Below are 22,878 nucleotides of genomic sequence, written 5' to 3' on the forward strand. Positions count from 1 at the left end.
ACCAGATGAATATAGCTACTTGGATATGTTCAATGACATCTACAACACAATCATTACGGCAGATACACTAGTAGGGTTTGATGTCCATTACCATGTCAAATGTATACTACTCAGTGGTATTGATGAGATGGAGATTGAGGTTGATATAGATATACTAACCATTTTTAAGAAACATGAGGACTTTGAGCTGAAGATGTCCGTATATGATCTCCAGGTTGGCTCGTCTAAGTTTGCAAGGTACTATGTAAATGGGTATCCAAATGACATAGTACTGAGGCAAACTATGGATCCTGACTCTAGTTTTCTTTATATTTTTATCAGGCCATAAAGTATTGATAGACTACAATTTAGGTCTATAACTAAACGTGTTTTACTTGTTTGCTGCGTAATTAATGCAAAGCACCTACAACGTACGGTCGAAAAATCTCGATCGTCCGTTTTGCAAAGTGTTGAAACTCATTTTTGCAAAATGGATGGTTGAGATGAAAATTTCGGTCAAGATTTTGATTTTGACCGTAAGTTGCATGGTATTGCACATTAATTACATAGCACTGAAGCACAACCCATAACTAAACATATCTTAGAACGTTTGTATGTTGGCTTCAATGTTAATTCCTTTTTTCCTTCTCAACATGAAACCACCACAACCTTATCTTTCCCTTTTTTGCCTAGAGATTGAGATTATAGAAGATGATGGAAATAAGAAAGTAAAGGAAAGAGAAGAAGAAAAGAGAGACTTGCTTGACACATTAGGTTTGAAAAAGAAATGTCGAAAACTTAATTTTCCAACGATGGTGTAGAGTACTAATCAGATACATGTATTAAGACATGCACCATTAATGACTGTTCCGGCCAACAATCATGTTAACATTTATTGAGGAAATAACCAAAGTCCGCCTGCTTATTGTTTGAGGAGACGACCAAGCTTAATATTTTTACACTTCTCATGGTCTTAAAACATCACTTTGCTCTCAAGGAAATAACAAAATTAACAAACTTACCCTCTTCCTTTAAGAGGTGCTTGCTGACATACACCATGTACTTGCTAAATAAGGTATTAATAATAGAGTCTCCAAAGTGGTCAGCAAGTATGGATTCAAAAACAGCTCTCATACATTTTGCTACCGTCTGCCCTCTTGTAAAGGTATCCAACATAAACTTGTTGTCATCACCATCACTTGCATCCCAATTAGTATCAAATATTTCTAAGTGATCAAGATAAAAGGATCCTTCTGCACAAACTATACTCTCTAATTCTTTGCTAGAAGGCATATAGAATGGCAAATTGAAAGAATCCAATTTGGCTTCCTCAATGAGACCCTAAAACAAGATAAGAAAACTTGTAATAATTTTATAATACTAAGAGGAAAATGTATGTAGTCATTAATTAAGCATGTGTACCTCGATGACCAAGTCATTTAGTGAATTAGATAACAGGTCAAAAAAGCAACTCCCTTTGCCAAAAGGATCTTCACTTCTCCTGCCGAGAAATGTGAAAATCATTCTTCCTCCCGGTGTAATTTCCTTAGAGCGCAAGCTAAGAAACAATGATAAATCCTTTTGAAATTGCACCAGGTAAGCTTTCAGCACACTAGGAGGGCTTGTCCTTGCTAAGTAAATATTCCCCTTATTGTTACTTTCAACTTGTGGAGGAACCTATAGTTTTCATTATACATGGTTAGAAAAACTATAATAACACGCATGAGCGTGCATGATATGTATCAATTGAGTTTCAAACCTGAGAGAGCCAATGAAGGCTGTAAGAGGAATGAAAGAAGTCTATTGTACTGCTTGGAAAGAGCCTCTCATAGAAAGAACCGGGTAATCCTGCGATTGAAAATGGCCTGAAATTTTCGCCAAAATCCTTCTTTAGCTGATCATAGAATGTTGGCAAGGTTCTGAAAATGGTGTTGAAGTCATTACTTGGAAGATCATTGAGGAACACTAGGAATTCCGGCGTTTTACAATTCAACTGATGACATATTTCGTAGATGGCTTCAATGATCTCTGTGATCACCTGTAAGGTGTTGGGTCCTGATGAGCAGCCCAAATCTGCTATCCTTAGACATTGAGATAACTTGGTTGAATACAAATCTGAAATGCTCTGAATTAATAGTGGTTTTGCCCTGGTTATCCCTAGTTTCTGGAAGAAAAACAAGTTCATGTTTAGTTGCTTGAATGGAATAAAAATGATAGAATTTGAGAGAGAGAGAGAGAGAGTACTTGAACTTGGGAGTTAATAGCATAGCTAGTTTCTTCATCCCCACCATTCATGTGAAGAACTTGTTGAACTTCCATGGCTTCTCTCGGCTTAAGATTCCTAGGCATCTATTTTGCATTTAGTGTGTTAGCAAATGTAAATCATGCTTGTATATATGGGAATGGATTGGTACAACCAAAAATTATAAAATGAAAAATTTTCTTGGGCAGTGAACCACAGGAATTTTAAAAAGGAATTATAGGTTTTAAAAATTTAATAAAATTAAGAGTATATAAAATTTGTTTTAAATGTGCGAGTATAGATTTTGATATAGTTGATCTAGTGTTGCTTCCCCCTAATAAGAAAATAGAATTAAACAATTCTGAGTTTTTTGCATCACATTTTACCTAATTGATAAACTCATCAAACACTCACATTTTACCTAATTGATAAACTCATCAAACACGCACAATTATTAATTAAGTCTCAATTGGAAGATTACCTTCCTTTTTTCCTTTAATAGAAATATAAAATGAGCTAGGCAATGTACATGCTATCTATATTGGCTTGCTCTCGTTGTCTATGCATGCACTTCCATCAGTCATTCGGGTAGGAAAAAATGTCATAGACACATCTTGATAGGAAATCCAGGAAATTCGGCACCATCTGTGTCAGTATTCTATTGGGTGTCTCTCTCTCTTCTCTCTTATAAAAAGTATTCCACAATGGTTAAGTAAGGAAAGAGAGAGAAGGGATCTTACTTCAGTGGTGCATCTAACGTGGTGATGCCTATGGTGCCCATCACCGGATGCACGCTACATGAATTTGATCAAATCCTAACATGAGTCATGCTCTATCAATAGGATATACAAACAAGAATATCTACATAGATATAACTAATACTATACTTGTGCACGTTACTTTTGTATCTATTATTTATCTTACACCTGATTTTCATGAGGTTAGCATTTATTAATTGATAGTAAATGACAAATTAGCTTATAAGTAACATAAGATATAGGAGAGATGTGGTATACATTAAACAACAAAAGAAGGTTAGAAAATAAAGTAAGTTAATTTTGATTTCACTAAGGGGACTTGTCCTTGCCCAGTAAATATTCTTCTTGTTAATGTCAACTGTTGAAGGAACCTAGCTCTATTATGCACACATTATGGTTTGAAAAAAAAAATGATATTAAAAAACAAACTTAATATAAATTATTTATGAAGTTTCAAACCTAAGAGAGCCAATGTAGGCCGTAAGATGAATGAAAGAAGTCTATAGTACTCCTCGGAAAAAACCTGTTGTTTTTTTTTTTTTGATGGGGATAAACTTAGATTAAAACGAAATTAGTGCTGAAAGCACTTACAAATACTACATATAATGCTATTACAGTCATCCATCTGTAAGAATCCTGATTCTGCATAATATTCTAAATATAATTGAAGCATTGGGTTGTGAAAACCCAAAAAAACCACCTGTTTTGATATAGTAGTCAGGTTCATTAACTTGGGAAGTTCCTTGAGAGGCCATTTTGCTCTTGTAGGGTTTGGTAAAATTTGTTTGATAAAATTAACTAGGTAACCTTGTAATAGAACATGGCCTCAAGTTTTCACTCTTCTTCTTCTCTAGGAGTTCATAGAAGGTGGGCAAGATTTTGAAAATGGTCTTGAAGTCATTATTTCGGACATCATTGAGGAACACTAGGAATTCAACCATTTTATGACTCAATTAATGACATGTTTCATGCAAGGCCTCAATAATCTCTTTGATCACCAGAAAAGTGCTGGGTCTTAATGACCAACCCAGATCTGCTATACTTAGACATTGGGATAACTCGGTGAAATATAACTCGAAAATGCTTCAAATTACAACTGGTTTTGCATTGGCTATCACTATTTTCTGGAAGACTAAAATAAACCATGTTTACTCTTTGATTGGAGTAAAAATGAATAGAATCTAGACAAAATTCTTCCTTTGAGGTCTGGGAAAGTTTTGGATGCTCCGAATCATATTTTCTGGGTATGTTTTGAATGCTCTTACTTTGAGGTCTTTTTTTCAATGAAAAATTTCACCTGCATGAGAAAAGCCAAAAAAAATTCTACAACTAAGCAGTTATAGGCAGGGTAATTAAGGCTAACCACTTCAGAATATAGGTAGGACTTTACCCACACTCAACTCAATAAAATCATGCTTCAATTAAGATTGGTCCTTCTTGACACACATTCACCCGTATACCCATACACATACACAAGAACAGAACTAAAAACACTCATTTCAGCAATGTAATTATCTTCATGATTAACAAATAACACTAAAGTTTCCTGCAGTCATTCCAGTATCAATTAAAAGCATCGTGACCAAACAAGGGAAAAACATATGAACCACAATAGCTGTTATACTCGTGAAACAAGGAACTTTATCCAGCAACATAGGCCAATCTCCATGGAATCAAAACTACTAGTGTCGACTTCCAGGAATGAATAAAAGAGAATATGTTTGATCAAGTGTTTTGAGCCATAACCATAACAAACCTACTTAAAATACTAGCCAAAGGGTCCATTCTTCAAATCAATAGAGTGAACAAAACCAGAAAACCCACCAGAGGAAAAATCCGAGTGAATATTTAAATATGGCCACTTAAAATGCAATTGATCATAACAACAGTTCTTCTGCAATAGTTCCCAGAATGAGTTCAGTTCATCGAAAATAATGCTACCCCATGGTTGGGCTGCAGATTCTTCAGTATCAATTATGAGAAGTACCTTCTCTGCTGCCTTGATAACTTAGAGCAGATTTGAAAAGATATGTAAGAGAACTCACAGAAATCCTTGTTGAGAAGAGCACCTCCTGGTGAGTGGTGACAGCCAGATATCGAAAAAAGATTGGAAGATCAAACAAAGCAACAAGGGAAAAGAAAGAAGAGAAAGAACTGGAAGTTAGCGCCTACATAACTGGTGGCTTGCTTACCAAGCCATCCTGGCAAGCTCCTCCAGTTCAATTATTATTCTTGACTTGACTTATTATTATAAAAACTACTCACTATCCACTATCACGAGAAGCTTCTCGACAACCTCTCAACAGACGCCTAACAAGCTACTTCTCAGATAAAGTAACGTTGCCAGAGGACCCTGGGTGTATCTCTCAAATGTCAATTAATGTATTAATTTTCGCATTGAGTGTGCTGAGATTCATTAAATGTTCATTGATAGCCCGTAAGCTTCTCATTCACCTATGTCTTACTCGAGTACTGCACCCTACCATTTTGTCTACCAAAGATTGAACTTGCTGTCACATCAATGTTAGTGATAATTTGATCACCTTATTTGGTGGAATTATATACAGCTGTGTTAAAGCTTCCTGGGGAAGATTGGAGTTTGGTTGTTGATCAAGCTATGCCCCTCAGGCCATCACCACCCTCCTTTTGGAATCCTGGAATCCAAGGGTTGCATCATGTCTTCACCACCCCAGAGGTATGAATATGATATATATACATGAACAACTGTACATAAAAGGGTAAGATTCAAGAACATTGGCTTTGGTTAATTACTCTCCTGAACGTAAACCATCGCATAAAACTTCTCTCATAGTTAGCCCAAGAAGAAAAGCTTCAGTGTGTCACATTACCTTATTGATAACGGTATAAACTGTGTAATGATTGTTTGGCCAAAGATATAACCACCTAAAACTTCACATTATGCAATTTAGAGCCCTTCAAATGTGATTTGTGGATCATCAATAAGATGTGTAGCTCATTGAGTGGAGCTCTAGCATACAGTCAAATATATCTTGCCTGTTGAGGATTATGGAAGCCTATATTGTCTGTACCTTACATGGACAGTATCCTTAGAAAAGATTTTTAGTTTCAGTAATTTTATGCTGTATGACTGAAAAGGCAATGAATGGTATTGAGGTATTTGTTCTATTTGTATTTGCATGATGAACGTGTTGGAAAAAGGTGTAGTAAAAGGGTGTCAATGCAGACAATTTAGAGCATTTTTTGAATTTTTGGTATCCAGTGGCAGGTCTTGACAGATTAAATGAAGCCTTAAAGTTGACTCGTGTACTTTGTAAGTTGATAAAATAAATTTTGTCTGTTTCCAAGTTTTGAACTTGCAAGGTGACCACAAGTTGACCACTGTACCAAGGTGTGCCCACTTTCTAATCATCTTATTAAAAAAAAAAAAATTTATTATTATTTTTATGGATGACATTTTCTTCTCTTCCAACTAGGGTATATTGAAGAATCCATTTTACTGGACAACTTGGCAGAGTGATTCATAAAATGTTGATGTTTGTTTCATTTCTTTGATCAGTTGTGCGTGCTATTGACAGAGATTATCTGGAACTTCCTTACTGATATAGCGATAAGAAGGATATCTATGGTGCTTTGATGCCAGATGAGATACGTAAGGCCGCAGGCTGGAACTTGCATGATTCTTAAAGATGGTCATGACTATGGTATATCCAACTTCTTCATTTGAAATATCAATCTTTTTTGTTTGCTTTTTATCCACTAGTAGACTTCTTATCATATTTATCCCTTTCTTGTATTCCACTCTACATGTGCGTATCTGTCTATTCCTTTGTATTGATCTCCTGGCCTTATAAACGATGAAGAACAAGAGAACTGAAAAATGGCTGTGATCTTATGAGGATTTGACATGGGATCATGGCCTTGGGACACAAGGCTTTGAACTCGGTCTTCGTTGTCTCATCAATCATCTAGGAGGATGTTTAGGTGCATGCAATGGTGCACCTAGGGATCAATTGAAAAATCTTTCCATAGGATTACACATTTTGGAGATGTTCGACTTTTGACTTATCTTGTCCGTGCTCAGAAGTAAACACACTCTTAAATTCATGATATATAACAAGGTGTGAGAGAAGTATTAATTTCTACCAAATCCAGACTCCAAGATATGAGTGTATTAGGGGTGTGAGACACTAGAATTTTTTCAATTTGTTAAAAATACTAAACAATGAGCTTGTCACGTTAGAATCCATGTGCAACCACGGGAATCCAATGACAGCCAGATGTCACCATTTATATATTATTATTATTATTATTATTATTATTATTATTATAGAGACGGACGTACACAGAGACGCCACGTCTCTCTTCCAAATGCAGCATAAATAACCTAGTCTATCTTCTCCCATTTCAAACATCCACCTTCCTCAGCTGCATTTCTTCATTCAGTTGGTGTGCCTCTGTGTGTCATCATTTCATTCTAAAGAAGCCATGTCTTCTGACGGAGTTTCTACGTATGAGGTGGAGTTTGAGATCAAGACCTCAGCAGAGAAGTTCTTCGACGTCTATGCAGACCATGTAACCATGTTGCCACAGGTTCTCCCTCACATGTTTAAAAGTACTACAGTGGTTAAAGGAGATGGCAAGAGCGTGGGTCTGTAGTGGACTGGGAATACTTTTTAGGTAACAGGAGCACAAACCCTTGTGCAATCTTGTTATTCTTTTATTAAGTAGACAAAAATTCAGTTTCAGAATGGCTAACTAGATTTGGGTTCTTGTTGATCACAGAGCCACCAGCATATGAGAGTGCAAGGCAGACGATTGAAGCAATAGATGAAGAAAACATGGTACTCGTAAAAAGATTCTATGGTGGTGAACTGGGGAAAAAATTTGATCTGTATAGGGCCACACTGAAGGCTTTTAAGAAGGATGGGAAGGATTATGTGAAGTGGTCTCTGGACATCAAGAAAACGCATGGAGAAATATCTGATGCCCATGACTACATGGACTTTATTGAGAGGTTCACCAAAGAGTTTGACTCTAGCCTTGCTACTGCCAATGTTTCTGCATAGACAGAAGCCATAAGTAACTAGCGTGTGTGTAGGTGTCTGTGTCTGTAGTGTGGGCACTTGGTTGTAATCTAGTAAGTCAACTAGACCCATTTGAAAGCTTGTGAATGCTTTATCTCATCTGAGAATGTGTGCCGGCTTGTTAGTAAGGCTTCTTTTCTAAGTCTATGAACCTGAAGATCAAAAACAAACCCTGAAGATCCATCAATATATTCCAATAATCCTCTGTATTATGCTATATATGTGTAATAAATGAGATAAAATGCCGGCTTGTGAGTAAGGCTTCTTTTCTAAGTCTATGAACCTGAATATCAAAAAAATCCCTGAAGATCCATGAGTACATTCCAATAATCCTCTGTATGATACTATATATGTGTAACAAATGAGAAGTGTTTTATCTTTTATCTTTTATTTATTTATTATCACCAAGGATTTCGCTTAGTTAATTATTCCAATGAGATCATACAATGAAACCGGACTTTCATAGGAGAACTGTATATTAGCCATAATATGACTGTTGGTGATCTTTCGAGAATGTGATCGTTGCAAACTATAAATGCTAGGATTGCAATTAAATTCTCATCTCATGCATGTTTTCCCTTTATATTTTATCCCATATAATTTCTTTTCTTATGTTCAACCTATCACATTTATTTTATTCTTTACTTGATTGTATTATATATATATACATGAAGAGGTAATACAAAATAACTTCTACACGAAATCTTCTTAACATGCAAACTATAAATGCAAGGATTGTTTGAATTTTCAAATAATTTAGGTGTTTAAGGAAAAGACCCAACCTTTAGAAAAACAAATTGTTTGAATTTTCAAATAAATCACAAAAATTACAACAAACAAAAGCAAAAGTAGCGGGAAAATTGAAAGAGAAGGTTAGTTTTTTCTTAATATGAGTTTTAATTGCGATTATTGGATAAGTTATCGCTACGTGTCACAATCCTAATGAGTGATTGTAGGGAATTGTAAGATTGCAAATTGTAGAAAATGTGAATACACCAACAAAATACCAATTTAAGTGATACCCTTTCAATAAGTTAACCTGAAGCATCTCTCTTATCTCTTTTGAAATTCTAGCATCTAACCCATTTTTTGGTTCGAGGATTTAGATATCAAGTGTGGTTATATATGATTTTTGGCGCTTTAGTGCCTTGTACAATATGATGGTTTTCACCAGTTTGACTTTGAGAATCTAATCAAGGATGGGTCTTTCCAAGTCTAGCCCTAGTGCCCCACCCTTCACTAACCAGACTGATTAAATGATGGTTTTCCCCAGTTTGACTTTTACTGATTTTAGTTTTCTTTATACTTTTATCAGGCCATATAGTATTGATAAACCACAATTTTTTTTTGGCTAGATCTATAATTAAATAGACCTTAGAACTTTTGTATGTTACTTCAATGTTAATTTCTTTTTTCCTTCACAATATGAAACCACCACAACTTAACCTTTCCCTTTTCATCTAGAGATTGAGATTATAGAATATGATGAAAAAAAAGAAGGAAGAAGACTTAGCTCGACACATTAGGCTTGAAAAAGAAATGCCGTTGAGTGAAAACTAAATTTTCCAACGACGGTGTAGAGTACTAATTAGATACATATATTAAGACATGCACCATTAATGACCGCTCCGGCCAACAATCACAATGACATTTATTGAGGAAATAACCAAAGTGCATCTACTTATTACTTGAGGAGACGACCAACATTAATATTTTTACGTACACTCCTCAGGGTCCTAAAAAATCACTTTGCTCTCAAGGAAATAACAAAACTAACGAGCTTACTCTCTTCCTTTAAGATGTGCTTGCTGACATTCGCCATGTACCTGCTAAATAAGGTACTAATGATAGAGTCTCCAAAGTGGTCAGCAAGCATGGATTCAAAAACAACTCTTATAATCTTCGCCACCTTCTGCCCTCTTATAAAGTTATCCAACATAAACTCATTGTCATCATCATCACTTGCGTCCCAATTGGTATCAAATATTTCTAAGTGATCAAGATAAAAGGATCCTTCTGCACAAATTGCACTTTCTAATTCTTTGCTAGAAGGCATATACAACGGCAAATTGAAAGAATCCACTTTGGCTTCCTCAATGAGACCCTAAAACAAGATAAGAAAACTTGTAATAATTTTAAATACTAAGAGGAAAATTGTACATGTTCATTAATTAAGCATGTATACCTCGTTGACCAAGTCATTTAGTGAATTAGAAAACAGGTCCAAAATGCAACTCTCTTTGCCAAAAGGATCTTCACTTCTCTTGCCAAGAAATGTCAAAACCATTCTTCCTTCCGGTGTTATTTCCTTTGAGCACAAGCTAAGAAACAAGGAAAAATCCTTTTGAAATTGCACTGGTAAGCTTTCAAGCACACTAGGAGGGCTTGTCTTTGCCAAGTAAATATTCCCCTTATTGTTACTTCCAACTGCTGGAGGAACCTATAGTTTTCATTATACATGGTTAGAAAAAATATACTAAAACACACGAGCGTGCATGATATGTATCAATTAGGTTTCAAACCCGAGAGAGCCAATGAAGGTCTGTAAGAGGAATGAAAGAAGTCTATAGTACTGCTTGGAAAGAGCCTCTCATAGAAAGAACCGGGTAATCCTGTGATAGAAACTGGCCCAAAATTTTCACCAAAATCCTTCTTTAGCTGATCATAGAAGGTTGGTAAGGTTCTGAAAATGGTGTTGAAGTCATTACTTGGAAGATCATTAAGGAACACTAGGAATTCCGGTGTTTTACAATTCAACTGATGACATGTTTCATAGATCACTTCAACGATTAAAGTGATCACTTGTAAGGTGTTAGGTCCCGATGAGCAGCCCAAGTCTGCTATCCTTAGACATTGAGATAACTTGGTGGAATACAAATCTGAAATGCTTCGAATTATCAGTGGCTTTGCCCTGGTTATTGCTAGTTTCTGAAAGAAAAAAACAAAGTTCATGCTTAGTTGCTTGAATGGAATAAAAATGAAAGTATTAGAGAGAGAGAGAGAGAGAGAGAGAGAGAGAGAGAGAGAGAGAGAGAGAGAGAGGGAGAGGATGTAGTTAAAGTAAGCGTGAGCCAGCCCGAATGAATATTAGATATAATAATAATAGAAAAAATAATATATATAATAATATATGTGCATCCAACAATGTGTACTATAAGCACCACCACGTCAGACAAACCACTAAAGAAAAATCTCTATAATTTTTGCTATAAGTACTATCAAGAGTTTTGGCAAAACTTACATGAGCAGCATGAAAAAAGCTCTATAATTAATACTATACTTGTGCATGGTACTTTAGTGTCTGTATTACTTATCTTAAACGTCATTTTCATGAGATCAACATTTATTAATTGATTGCAAATGCCAAATTAGCTTATAAGTAACACAAGATGTAGGAGAGAGGAGGTATATATTAAACAACATTGGAAGGTTAGAAAATAAAGTAAGCTTTGATTACGCTGGGAGGACTTGTCCTTGCCAAGCAAATGTGCCCCTTGTTCTTGACCAAAAAAAAAAAAAAAGTTCCCCTTGTTATGCCAATGTACTGTTGACGGAACTAGCTAATACCATGCACACATTATGGTTATAAAAAAATTGATCTAAAAATAATTAATGTAAATTATTTATGAAGTTCAAAACTTAAAAGTGCCAATGTAGGCCATAAGAGGAATGAAAGGAGTCTATAGTACTCCTTGGGAAGAGCCTTTCATAAAAAGAATCAGGTCACCCTGCAATAGAACATGGCCTAAAGTTTTCACTCTTTTCCTTCTTTAGGTGTTCATAGTAGGTGGGCAAGGTTTCAAAAATGGTGTTGAAGTCATTACTTTGGAAGATCATTAAGAAACACTTGGAATTCAGACATTTTATGATTCAACTAAATACATGTTTCATGCATGGCCTTAATGATCTCTGTGATCACTAGAAAAGTGTTGGGTTTTTATGAGCAACCCAAATCTCCTATACTTAGAATCACACCCCACCTGCCAGTTTCGGTTACCCAACTGACAACCCGTGAGTGATCCGTCACAGTATCCACGGTTTTAGTCTATCAACAATAATTAATACAAATATAGACAATCAAGAAAGAACAATAAATGTTCAATAAATGAATTTAAGAATTACAGGAGCCCAAATACTCCAATAAAAATGATAAAAGAAAGAATAATGAATGAATACGAGTTCAGCGGAACAATCAAAAGAGTTATATCAGTTTCTTTCCAGTTTCCTTTTCTAAGGCTAAATAGTGTTTTTCATGAATTTCGGATAGGGTGTCCTCCAGTTCTTCTCCATTCGTCGAGTAAACCGTCTAACCACTTTTGTCTCCGACCATCAATATGTGCGATAAGCACACTCCGGCACCGCAGAGCTCCCGCACGACTATCTCCATTTCCCCCGGTGCCCGATGCTCTTCATACGGGATGGTTCCTTCATAGGAAACCAATCCATCTTCCGATACAATTCCTTCATTTGTGCAGGCTAATAAACATATACAAAATAAAGGAGTGAGTTCTAAAGAACTCACTAAGAACAATTACAAATCCCATCAATTATCCAACAACGCATAAATGCATAAATGACATGAATGAGTGCAAAGTATGAATGATACTATGATTTCTAACTATGCGGTCTCTAACGGTGACATGCTTTAAGATATACACCAGCTCTCCTCCGGGTAAGTCTAGTCACCGATCCGGAAAGGACCGGTACCCCGCGGGATCTTGGGCAAAATGGAAAGTTCACACCTGGCTCACAAACCACGGCTGGGGTAAAGTCAACACTCTCTTGAGTTGGATGCTCTCATGACTCCTCACAACACCCGGTCCGTTCCTTGGACGTCCATGAGCCCAACCCTAACATATGCAACCCTACCATTTATATGACTAACAGTGGACCAACGTCACATCACTGTCATCACGGGTCATTTGGTTTCAATCCCCATACCGAAAAGGTAGTAGCATGTGGGGTACCTAGCCATGCAATTCTAGACTCTACCTAAGAATGTCATCAAACAGTCATGACAGTGCTCGAGACATCAGCAGGCATTTGTCCCATTCCAAGCTAAGATATCCCAGAGGAATAACTCATCCATCAAAACCACATACTAACCTTAATCAGTACATAGCATTCACAATCAACAAAGTATATATGTAAACAAGACAAACAACAGTAGTATAACAAGATCAGTATATAAAACATGACTACAACAATATATATAATGAAAGGCTACTGCTAACAGACACTTGACTAGCATGTTTAAGTCTATTCATAAAGATAGATTTGAATGTCCTTACCTCCATATAAGTAACTTGTCCGTAAAAGAGATCCGTAAACTATTACAAGACTTTTCTTTTCAAACAGAGAATACCTAAACACAGGGTTACAATAATGTATATGCTAATTGAATCAAAGTGGATCAAAACCAAAAGTCATTTGGTCACTGTTTACTAGCCGGTTGCTCGTGCCGGTCGCTTAGGTTGAGCGACCGCCACTAGTGACCGCCCCAAAAGGAGAGAGTTTCAATCTGAAACTCAGGCTTCTGATCATCCGTTTTCAATCCGGATTTCGAGTGATCATGGCCTAAGTCTCAAATCTAACACTCCTACAGCCAAAGGGTGAAGGAATCCTATCAATTACCATCATTGGATTACCCAGAACTCTCCCCTTGACTGGATTATCCTTTTCACAAAAGCAGGGTTTCGTTTTCGGATGAATCACCTCAAGTAGATTGGAAAGAGAGAGTTACAATTGATCAAAAAGGGTAACCACCATGATGAGGGTATGGGTTAACACGAAATTGAAAGACAAAGGAGATAAAGGATGAAGGGTGAATCCATTACCTCACTTCAGAACACCAGAAAAAGGGAAGAACTCACCTCCAGATCACTATCAGCACTTTAGATCCACTTTCGGCACTTCTCCGCAGCCGTCTAACCTCCAAAAACGGTAACCACGAATAAAATATTCGTAAGTTGGACGAAGGTTACCTTTTATAGATGTCAGGGGGCAAAATAGGGCAAACCCCGAAAACAGATCGGGCGGTCGCTTGGTTTGATCGACCGCCACTAGCAACCGCCCCCATGTAATTTGCCATACAAGGGTGCTTTTGCTAGGGGGTTGATATCCAAGTACAACCTAGCCCTAAAGAAGAGATGGGGGAGATAGTACCTTCATTCCGGACATCTCCGAACAACACTTGTCTTCCAGAAGACCAACTACCAAGCAAGGCAGGCTCTTCAGACAGAGGATCCAGATCCATGGGTTCAGGCTATGGATCATGGACTTCTATCCGGACACTCCACAACTTTACCCGACTACACCTTCGGGTTCTCGGACATGCAATACGGATCTCGGGTTAGAAATACGGGGGTTGTTACACTTAGACACTGAGATAACTCAGTGGAATGTGACTCTGAAATGCTTCAAATTATAACGGGTTTGTCCTTGGCTATCACTGAGATGGCTCAGAATCCTCTATCTTTTACATTGTTAAAGATTTTACCCTTAGTTATAGAATATTATAGTTTCTGATGGAAAATGGTCGACCCAAGCTTCTCACCCACCTCATCTATCTTGTCACAGCTAGGACTCTTATTTTGAAGCATTCTGTGGAAGTGGGGCGTCCAACCCTATTTGTGTGGTTTTTATGGGAGGAGATGCTCCGACAAGGAAAATTTTGGAAGGAACAATTTTATTTGAAGAAATATGTACTTAGCCATGCTTTTGAAGAGAGAGAGAGATCCTATTTTTACATACCATTGTGCCGAAGGAGGAGCTAGACAGCATTCTTTTTCCAATTGTTCAATGTGTTCTGATCTAAAGTTTAGGGAGTCTAGATCACCTCTATTCAAGGATGAACAATGTACTCCTCATGACGGTTTTTTAACCACAAAATAGTAGTGGGTTCTACCTATAAATATTAAAAATAAGAACTCAATGAGTCCCATGTGGACTCCAACCCCTATTTATATGGTTGAAAACCATTAAGGGAGTACATTGTAGTCTCGTGAGGAGAAGGTGATCTAGACTTGAGTTTTTTTTTTTTGGGCTTGTAAAACCCTCAATTTCTTCAAATTCCAAATTATTTTCCTCTTTTTTATTTTTTTTTTAATTTTTCCAAAGTGGGTAATCACGTTGGGAGGGAAGAATGTCCACTGTGAAACCTTTATGAACTCCATTTTTAACACTTAAAACAAGGTCATTCACATTATTAATAATTGGATTGAAGAAAGAAGATGAAAAAAAATTGAAGAATATGTATAAGAATGCAGTGACAAAATTGAAGCGGGAAAGGGAACAAATTTGTGGAAAGAGAGAGTAACGGTGGGAATATTCCCTCATGGAGTGAAGAAAAGAGTGTTGGATAAATAATGATATCATAGGCAATCGTATAAAACAAATGAAGACATACAATCATAAGAATGAAAACTTATCTTATTTTAAATAGCACGAATGATCACCTTGTTGAAAGCATTGTTGTATACATCCATCTAATGGATGCACAAAAGTGATGGAGTTGAAATGTGCCGATAGTGGTTGGCACATTCTTTAAGGTATTTAAAATGCATTTTCACCCCCAAGATCAGTCAACCCCTCCATCTCAAACGGCGCACTCCGTAATTGATGGACTAAGCGATCCATAAAGCTACATTCACCAATTCGTTTTCTATGACATAATTTAAAGAAAACCAATGCTTTTAAAAATGTTAGTGCCAAAATAACAAACTCCTCCCACCTTTTTATAGGAGAGCAAGAGACACCAACGAAGGTTGTCTCCAAAGGTTATAATTCTTCCCTTAAGACATGTTGGTTAGGAAAGACATCTATTGGCCATTTAGGTGTTTTAGGAAAAGACCCAACCTTTAGAAAAAAAAAATTGTTTGAATTTTCAAATAAATTACAAAAATTCTAACAAAGAAAAGCAAAAGTAGCGGGAAAATTGAAAGAGAAGGTTAGTTTTTTCTTAATATGAGTTTTAATTGCGATCATTGGATAAGTTATCCCTACTTGTCACAATCCTAATGAGTGATTGTAGGGAATTGTAAGATTGCAAATTGTAGAAAATGTGAATACACCAATAGAATACCAATTTAAGTGATACCCTTTCAATAAGTTAACCCTGAAGCATCTCTCTAATCTCTTTTGAAATTCTAGCATCTAACCCATTTTTTGGTTCGAGGATTTAGATATCAAGTGTGGTTATATATGATTTTTGGCGTTTTAGTGCCTTGTACAATATGATGGTTTTCCCCAGTTTGACTTTGAGAATCTAATCAGGGATGGGTCTTTCCAAGTCTAGCCCCAGTGCCCCACCCTTCACTAACCAGACTGATTAAATGATGGTTTTCCCCAGTTTGACTTTTACTGATTTTAGTTTTCTTTATACTTTTATCAGGCCATATAGTATTGATAAACCACAATTTTTTTTGGCCGGATCTATAAATAAATAGACCTTAGAACTTTTGTATGTTACTTCAATGTTAATTTCTTTTTTCCTTCACAATATGAAACCACCACAACTTTACCTTTCCCTTTTCGTCTAGAGATTGAGATTATAGAATATGATGGGAAAAAAAAGGAAGACTTAGCTCGACACATTAGGCTTGAAAAAGAAATGCCGATGAGTGAAAACTTTATTTTCCAACGATGGTGTAGAGTACTAATTAGATACATATATTAAGACACGCACCATTAATGACCGCTCCGGCCAACAATCACAATAACATTTATTGAGGAAATAACCAAAGTGCATCTACTTATTACTTGAGGAGACGACCAACATTAATATTTTTACGTACACTCCTCAGGGTCCTAAAAAATCACTTTGCTCTCAAGGAAATAACAAAACTAACGAGCTTACTCTCTTCCTTTAAGATGTGCTTGTCGACATTCGCCATGTACCTGCTAAATAAGGTACTAATGATAGAGTCTCCAAAGTGGTCAGCAAGCATGGATTCGAAAACAGCTCTTATAATCTTCGCCACCTTCTGCCCTCTTATAAAGTTATCCAACATAAACTCATTGTCATCATCATCACTTGCGTCCCAATTGATATCAAATATTTCTAAGTGATCAAGATAAAAGGATCCTTCGCACAAACCGCACTTTCTAATTCTTTGCTAGAAGGCATATACAACGGCAAATTGAAAGAATCCACTTTGGCTTCCTCAATGAGACCCTAAAACAAGATAAGAAAACTTGTAATAATTTTAAATACTAAGAGGAAAATTGTACATGTTCATTAATTAAGCATGTATACCTCGTTGACCAAGTCATTTAGTGAATTAGAAAACAGGTCCAAAATGCAACTCTCTTTGCCAAAAGGATCTTCACTTCTCCTGCCAAGAAATGTCAAAACCATTCTTCCTTCCGGTGTTATTTCCTTTGAGCGCAAGCTAAGAAACAAGGAAAAATCCTTTTGAAATTGCACGGTAAGCTTTCAGCACACTAGGAGGGCTTGTCTTTGCCAAGTAAACATTCCCCTTATTGTTACTTCCAACTGCTGGAGGAACCTATAGTTTTCATTATACATGGTTAGAAAAAATATACTAAAACACACGAGCGTGCATGATATGTATCAATTAGGTTTCAAACCTGAGAGAGCCAATGAAGGCTGTAAGAGGAATGAAAGAAGTCTATAGTACTGCTTGGAAAGAGCCTCTCATAGAAAGAACCGGGTAATCCTGTGATAGAAACTGGCCCAAAATTTTCACCAAAATCCTTCTTTAGCTGATCATAGAAGGTTGGCAAGGTTCTGAAAATGGTGTTGAAGTCATTACTTGGAAGATCATTAAGGAACACTAGGAATTCCGGTGTTTTACAATTCAACTGATGACATGTTTCATAGATCGCTTCAACGACTAAAGTGATCACTTGTAAGGTGTTAGGTCCCGATGAGCAGCCCAAATCTGCTATCCTTAGACATTGAGATAACTTGGTGGAATACAAATCTGAAATGCTTCGAATTACCAGTGGCTTCGCCCTGGTTATCGCTAGTTTCTGAAAGAAAAAAACAAAATTCAAGCTTAGTTGCTTGAATGGAATAAAAATGAAAGTATGAGAGAGAGAGAGAGAGAGAGAGAGAGAGAGAGAGAGAGAGAGAGAGAGAGAGAGAGAGAGAGAGAGAGAGAGAGAGAGATAAAGTACTTGAAGTTGGGAGTTACTGGCATAGCTAATTTCTCCATCCCCACCATTCATGTGAAGAACTTGCTGAACTTCCATGGCTTCTCTTCGCTTTAGATTCCTAAGCCTCTATTTTGCATTCAATGTGTTACACATGTAAATCATCCTTGTATATATAGGCAAGGATTGATACAACTATAGATTATAAAATGCAATATAAAATTTGTTTTAAACGTGCGTGTATAGATTTCTTTTTGAAAACTTATGGTTGATCTTACTAGTGTAGCTTCCACCCCGACCCCCACCCCCAACAACATGATAAACTCGGTAAAACGTTCAAGAGTTTTACCAAAGACAAAACGTGCACAATTATTAATTAAGTCTTGGTTGGAAGATTACCTTCTTTTTCTTTTCTTTTTTTTTATTAAAAGCATATAAAATGAGAACCCCAAGGATAACTCTTGCAAAAGATCAACACTTCCTCATTAGATGTTAAATTTTGAATCTCCTCCAGGTTAGAGGCGAAGTCCTGCCTATATTAATTATAAAAGCTTTCTCAAGGATGTAGTCAAGGTAAGCATGAGCTAGCCTGAATGAACACCAGATATAATAATAATTGAATATATTTACATATAAAAAGAGAGAGGGAGAGAGAGAGAGAGAGAGAGAGAGAGAGAGAGAGTAAGCGTGAGCCAGCCCGAATGAATATCGGATATAGTAATAATAGAAAAAATAATATATATAATAATATATGTGCATCCAACAATGTGTACTATAAACACCACCATGTCAGACAAACCACTAAATAAAAATATAGAAAAAAAGTGCTAACATGAGTCATGCTCTGCCAATCAGATATATATATATATTATTAAGAGTTCTTTTCATGTTGTCATTTTCTGTTGGTCCAAAATTCTTGATTGCCCACTTAAGTAACAATTATTACATGTTATTCACAGTGTATCTTTTCAAAAATTATAAATTATCCACAGTTAGTTTTTGGTTAACTTTGAAATTAAAATGACTATTTTGCCTGTGGGATAAAAGAAAGTATAAATTTATATTTTTACCAACCTCATTTAATTTTTTAAAATTGACCAAAAAAAAAATCCTTGGTTCGCACGATTCACGTTGGCTGCCTAAAAAATATCCACCACCCTGGCATGAAAAATCTCTCTTTGCAATAGGTTGGTTTGTCCTCAAGACGTGATCTACGTCCTCAGTTCTTCAGCAAAATCAAAGAGGTTGAGAACCAGGTCAAACCGATCGAGAGTTTTTCGAGCGATGATGAACTTTCAATTGCTGGTAGTGGACACTGGTAGGAGAAGGAGTGGGTGTTATTCGAGGAAGTAGTGTGTGTGTTTTACCCGAGGAAGAAATGGCAACTCCTTAAAGAACTTGCTTGATCGAGCAATGGATGGAGAAGAAAGTGACAGAGAAGATCGATATTCTTCTTTGTTGAATTCTACATCCAGCTCCTTAGATTCCAGCTGTGAACAGGGAGTTCTTTTCGTAAATTTGAAAAAATTAAGCGAGATTTTGTAGAAGAGAAAAATTATATTTTCCTTCACACACCATGGGCAACATGGTCATTGAAGTTTTAAAGTTAACAGAAAAATAAGTGTGGGTAACATTTAATTTTTGCTATGAGTACTCTCAATAGTTTTGACACAATTTAAATGAGGAGCATGAAAAAAGCTCTATAATTAATACTATACTTGTGCACACTACTTTAGTATTTGTATTACTTATCTTAAATGTCATTTTCATGAGAACAACATTATTAATTGATTGCAAATGACAAGTTAGCTTATAAGTAACATAAGATGTAGGAGAGAGGAGGTATATATTAAACAACATTAGAAGGTTAGAAAATAAAGTAAGCTTTGATTACGCTGGGAGGACTTGTCCTTGCCAAGCAAATGTGCCCCTTGTTCTTGACCAAAAATAAAAAATAAAAAATTCCCCTTGTTATGCCAACGTACCGTTGACGGAACTAGCTAATACCATGCACACATTATAGTTATAAAAAAACTGATCTAAAAATAATTAATGTAAATTATTTATGAAGTTCAAAACTTAAAAGTGCCAATGCAGGCCATAAGAGGAATGAAAGGAGTCTATAGTACTCCTTGGAAAGTGCCTTTCATAAAAAGAATCCAGGTCACCCTGCAATAGAACATGGCCTAAAGTTTTCACTCTTTTCCTTCTTTAGGTGTTCATAGTAGGTGGGCAAGGTTTCAAAAATGGTGTTGAAGTCATTACTTTGGAAGATCATTAAGGAACACTAGGAATTCACACATTTTATGATTCAACTAAATACATGTTTCATGCATGGCCTTAATGATCTCCGTGATCACTAGAAAAGTGTTGGGTTTTTATGAGCAACCCAAATCTCCTATACTTAGACACCGAGAAACCGGGGAAGGGACCGAAAGCCAACAAACGGGGGCCGGCACACCGAGAAGCCGAACCCCACAAGAACGAACCCAGAAGAAAAGGGAGGAAAAGACGACCCAAGCCTCACCCACCCACACAGCACAGCAGGACCAGAGCACGGAGGGGGGCCAACCCAGGGGAGGGAGGAGAGCCGACAAGGAAAAGGAAGAACAAAGAAGAAAGACAGCCAGCGAAGGGGAGAGACCGACAACCAGGCCAGCGGAGCAGACAGACCAAGCCAGCAGTGTCGACTAAAAAGGAGCCGGATAACCTCCAGTCAAGGATGAACAATGACCCACGAGGAACCACAAAAGAGTGGGTTCTAGTCTATCAACAATAAATAAATAAATAAATAATAAGAACTCAAGAGCCCCAGGGACTCCACCCCAAGGGAAAACAGGAGACAGGCCCGGGAGAGGGAGACGAGGGGGGGGGGGGGGAAGGGAGAAGAAAAACAAAGGGGCAGGGGGGGGAAGGCGGAAAAGAACCAAACACAACAAGGACAAAAGAGGGAGAAGAAAGAAGATGAAAAAAAGAAGAATAGATAAGAATGCGGACAAAGGAGAAGAACAAATGGGCCCCGGAGCAAGAAAAGAGTGTTGGATAAATAATGATATCATAGGCAATGTATAAAACAAATGAAGACATACAATCATAAGAATGAAAACTTATCTTATTTTAAATAGCACGAATGATCACCTTGTTGAAAGCATGTTGTATACATCCATCTTGGCCAAAGTGTGGGTTGAAATGTGCCAATAGTGGTTGGCACTTTCTTTAAGGTATTTAAACGCCCCCGAATTGTGCACACGGGTCCAGAATGCATTTTCACCCCCAAGATCAGTCAACCCCTCCATCTCAAACGGCGCACTCCGTAATTGATGGACTAAGCGATCCATAAAGCTACATTCACCAATTCGTTTTCTATGACATAATTTAAAGAAAACCAATGCTTTTAAAAATGTTAGTGCCAAAATAACAAACTCCTCCCACCTTTTTATAGGAGAGCAAGAGACACCAACGAAGGTTGTCTCCAAAGGTTATAATTCTTCCCTTAAGACATGTTGGTTAGGAAAGACATCTATTGGCCATTTAGGTGTTTTAGGAAAAGACCCAACCTTTAGAAAAAAAAATTTGTTTGAATTTTCAAATAAATTTACAAAATTACAACAAAGAGAAACAAAAGTAGCAGGAAAATTGAAAGAGAAGGTTAGTTTTTTTCTTAATATGAGTTTTAATTGCGATCATTGGATAAGTTATCCCTACTTGTCACAATCCTAATGAGTGATTGTAGGGAATTGTAAGATTCCAAATTGTAGAAAATGTGAATACACCAATAGAATACCAATTTAAGTGATACCCTTTCAATAAGTTAACCCTGAAGCATCTCTCTAATCTCTTTTGAAATTCTAGCATCTAACCCATTTTTTGGTTCGAGGATTTAGATATCAAGTGTGGTTATATATGATTTTTGGCGTTTTAGTGCCTTGTACAATATGATGGTTTTCCCCAGTTTGACTTTGAGAATCTAATCAGGGATGGGTCTTTCCAAGTCTAGCCCCAATGCCCCACCCTTCACTAACCAGACTGATTAAATGATGGTTTTCCCCAGTTTGACTTTTACTGATTTTAGTTTTCTTTATACTTTTATCAGGCCATATAGTATTGATAAACCACAATTTTTTTTGGCCGGATCTATAAATAAATAGACCTTAGAACTTTTGTATGTTACTTCAATGTTAATTTCTTTTTTCCTTCACAATATGAAACCACCACAACTTTACCTTTCCCTTTTCGTCTAGAGATTTAGATTATAGAATATGGGGGGGAAAAAAAGGAAGACTTAGCTCGACACATTAGGCTTGAAAAAGAAATGCCGATGAGTGAAAACTTTATTTTCCAACGATGGTGTAGAGTACTAATTAGATACATATATTAAGACACGCACCATTAATGACCGCTCCGGCCAACAATCACAATAACATTTATTGAGGAAATAACCAAAGTGCATCTACTTATTACTTGAGGAGACGACCAACATTAATATTTTTACGTACACTCCTCAGGGTCCTAAAAAATCACTTTGCTCTCAAGGAAATAACAAAACTAACGAGCTTACTCTCTTCCTTTAAGATGTGCTTGCTGACATTCGCCATGTACACGCTAAATAAGGTACTAATGATAGAGTCTCCAAAGTGGTCAGCAAGCATGGATTCGAAAACAGCTCTTATAATCTTCGCCACCTTCTGCCCTCTTATAAAGTTATCCAACATAA

General features: G+C 36.7%; 1 protein-coding gene and 3 pseudogenes across 3 annotated transcripts; 1 reads left to right on the top strand and 3 right to left on the bottom strand.

Moving 5' to 3' along the window:
* Positions 1-841: 841 nt before the first annotated feature.
* Positions 842-2,329, bottom strand: LOC149000388 (S-adenosyl-methionine 4-1-methyl-2-pyrrolidinyl-3-oxobutanic acid methyltransferase-like). Its single transcript, XM_089139897.1, has 4 exons — positions 2,224-2,329; positions 1,739-2,143; positions 1,402-1,656; positions 842-1,320 (listed from the first exon to the last, which is right to left on the bottom strand). Exons 1-4 carry the CDS (start codon positions 2,326-2,328, stop codon positions 961-963), a joined length of 1,125 nt encoding a protein of 374 aa, XP_088996023.1. The 5' UTR covers position 2,329; the 3' UTR covers positions 842-960.
* A 5,058-nt stretch (positions 2,330-7,387) lies between these two features.
* Positions 7,388-8,287, top strand: LOC149000389 (MLP-like protein 423; annotated as a pseudogene). Its single transcript, XR_016170870.1, has 2 exons — positions 7,388-7,638; positions 7,744-8,287. The product of XR_016170870.1 is annotated as an MLP-like protein 423 (transcript).
* Positions 8,288-9,673: 1,386 nt separating this feature from the next.
* On the bottom strand, positions 9,674-11,005 carry LOC149000390 (S-adenosyl-methionine 4-1-methyl-2-pyrrolidinyl-3-oxobutanic acid methyltransferase-like; annotated as a pseudogene).
* A 5,619-nt stretch (positions 11,006-16,624) lies between these two features.
* LOC149000391 (putative jasmonic acid carboxyl methyltransferase 2) lies at positions 16,625-18,320 on the bottom strand (annotated as a pseudogene). Its single transcript, XR_016170783.1, has 4 exons — positions 18,189-18,320; positions 17,637-18,041; positions 17,302-17,554; positions 16,625-17,220 (listed from the first exon to the last, which is right to left on the bottom strand). The product of XR_016170783.1 is annotated as a putative jasmonic acid carboxyl methyltransferase 2 (transcript).
* Between the last annotated feature and the right edge of the window lie 4,558 nt (positions 18,321-22,878).

This window comes from Hakea prostrata, chromosome 11 (assembly GCF_041222555.1).
Source record: "Hakea prostrata isolate BN-2017 chromosome 11, UWA_Hpros_2, whole genome shotgun sequence".
Taxonomy (NCBI): Eukaryota; Viridiplantae; Streptophyta; class Magnoliopsida; order Proteales; family Proteaceae; genus Hakea; species Hakea prostrata.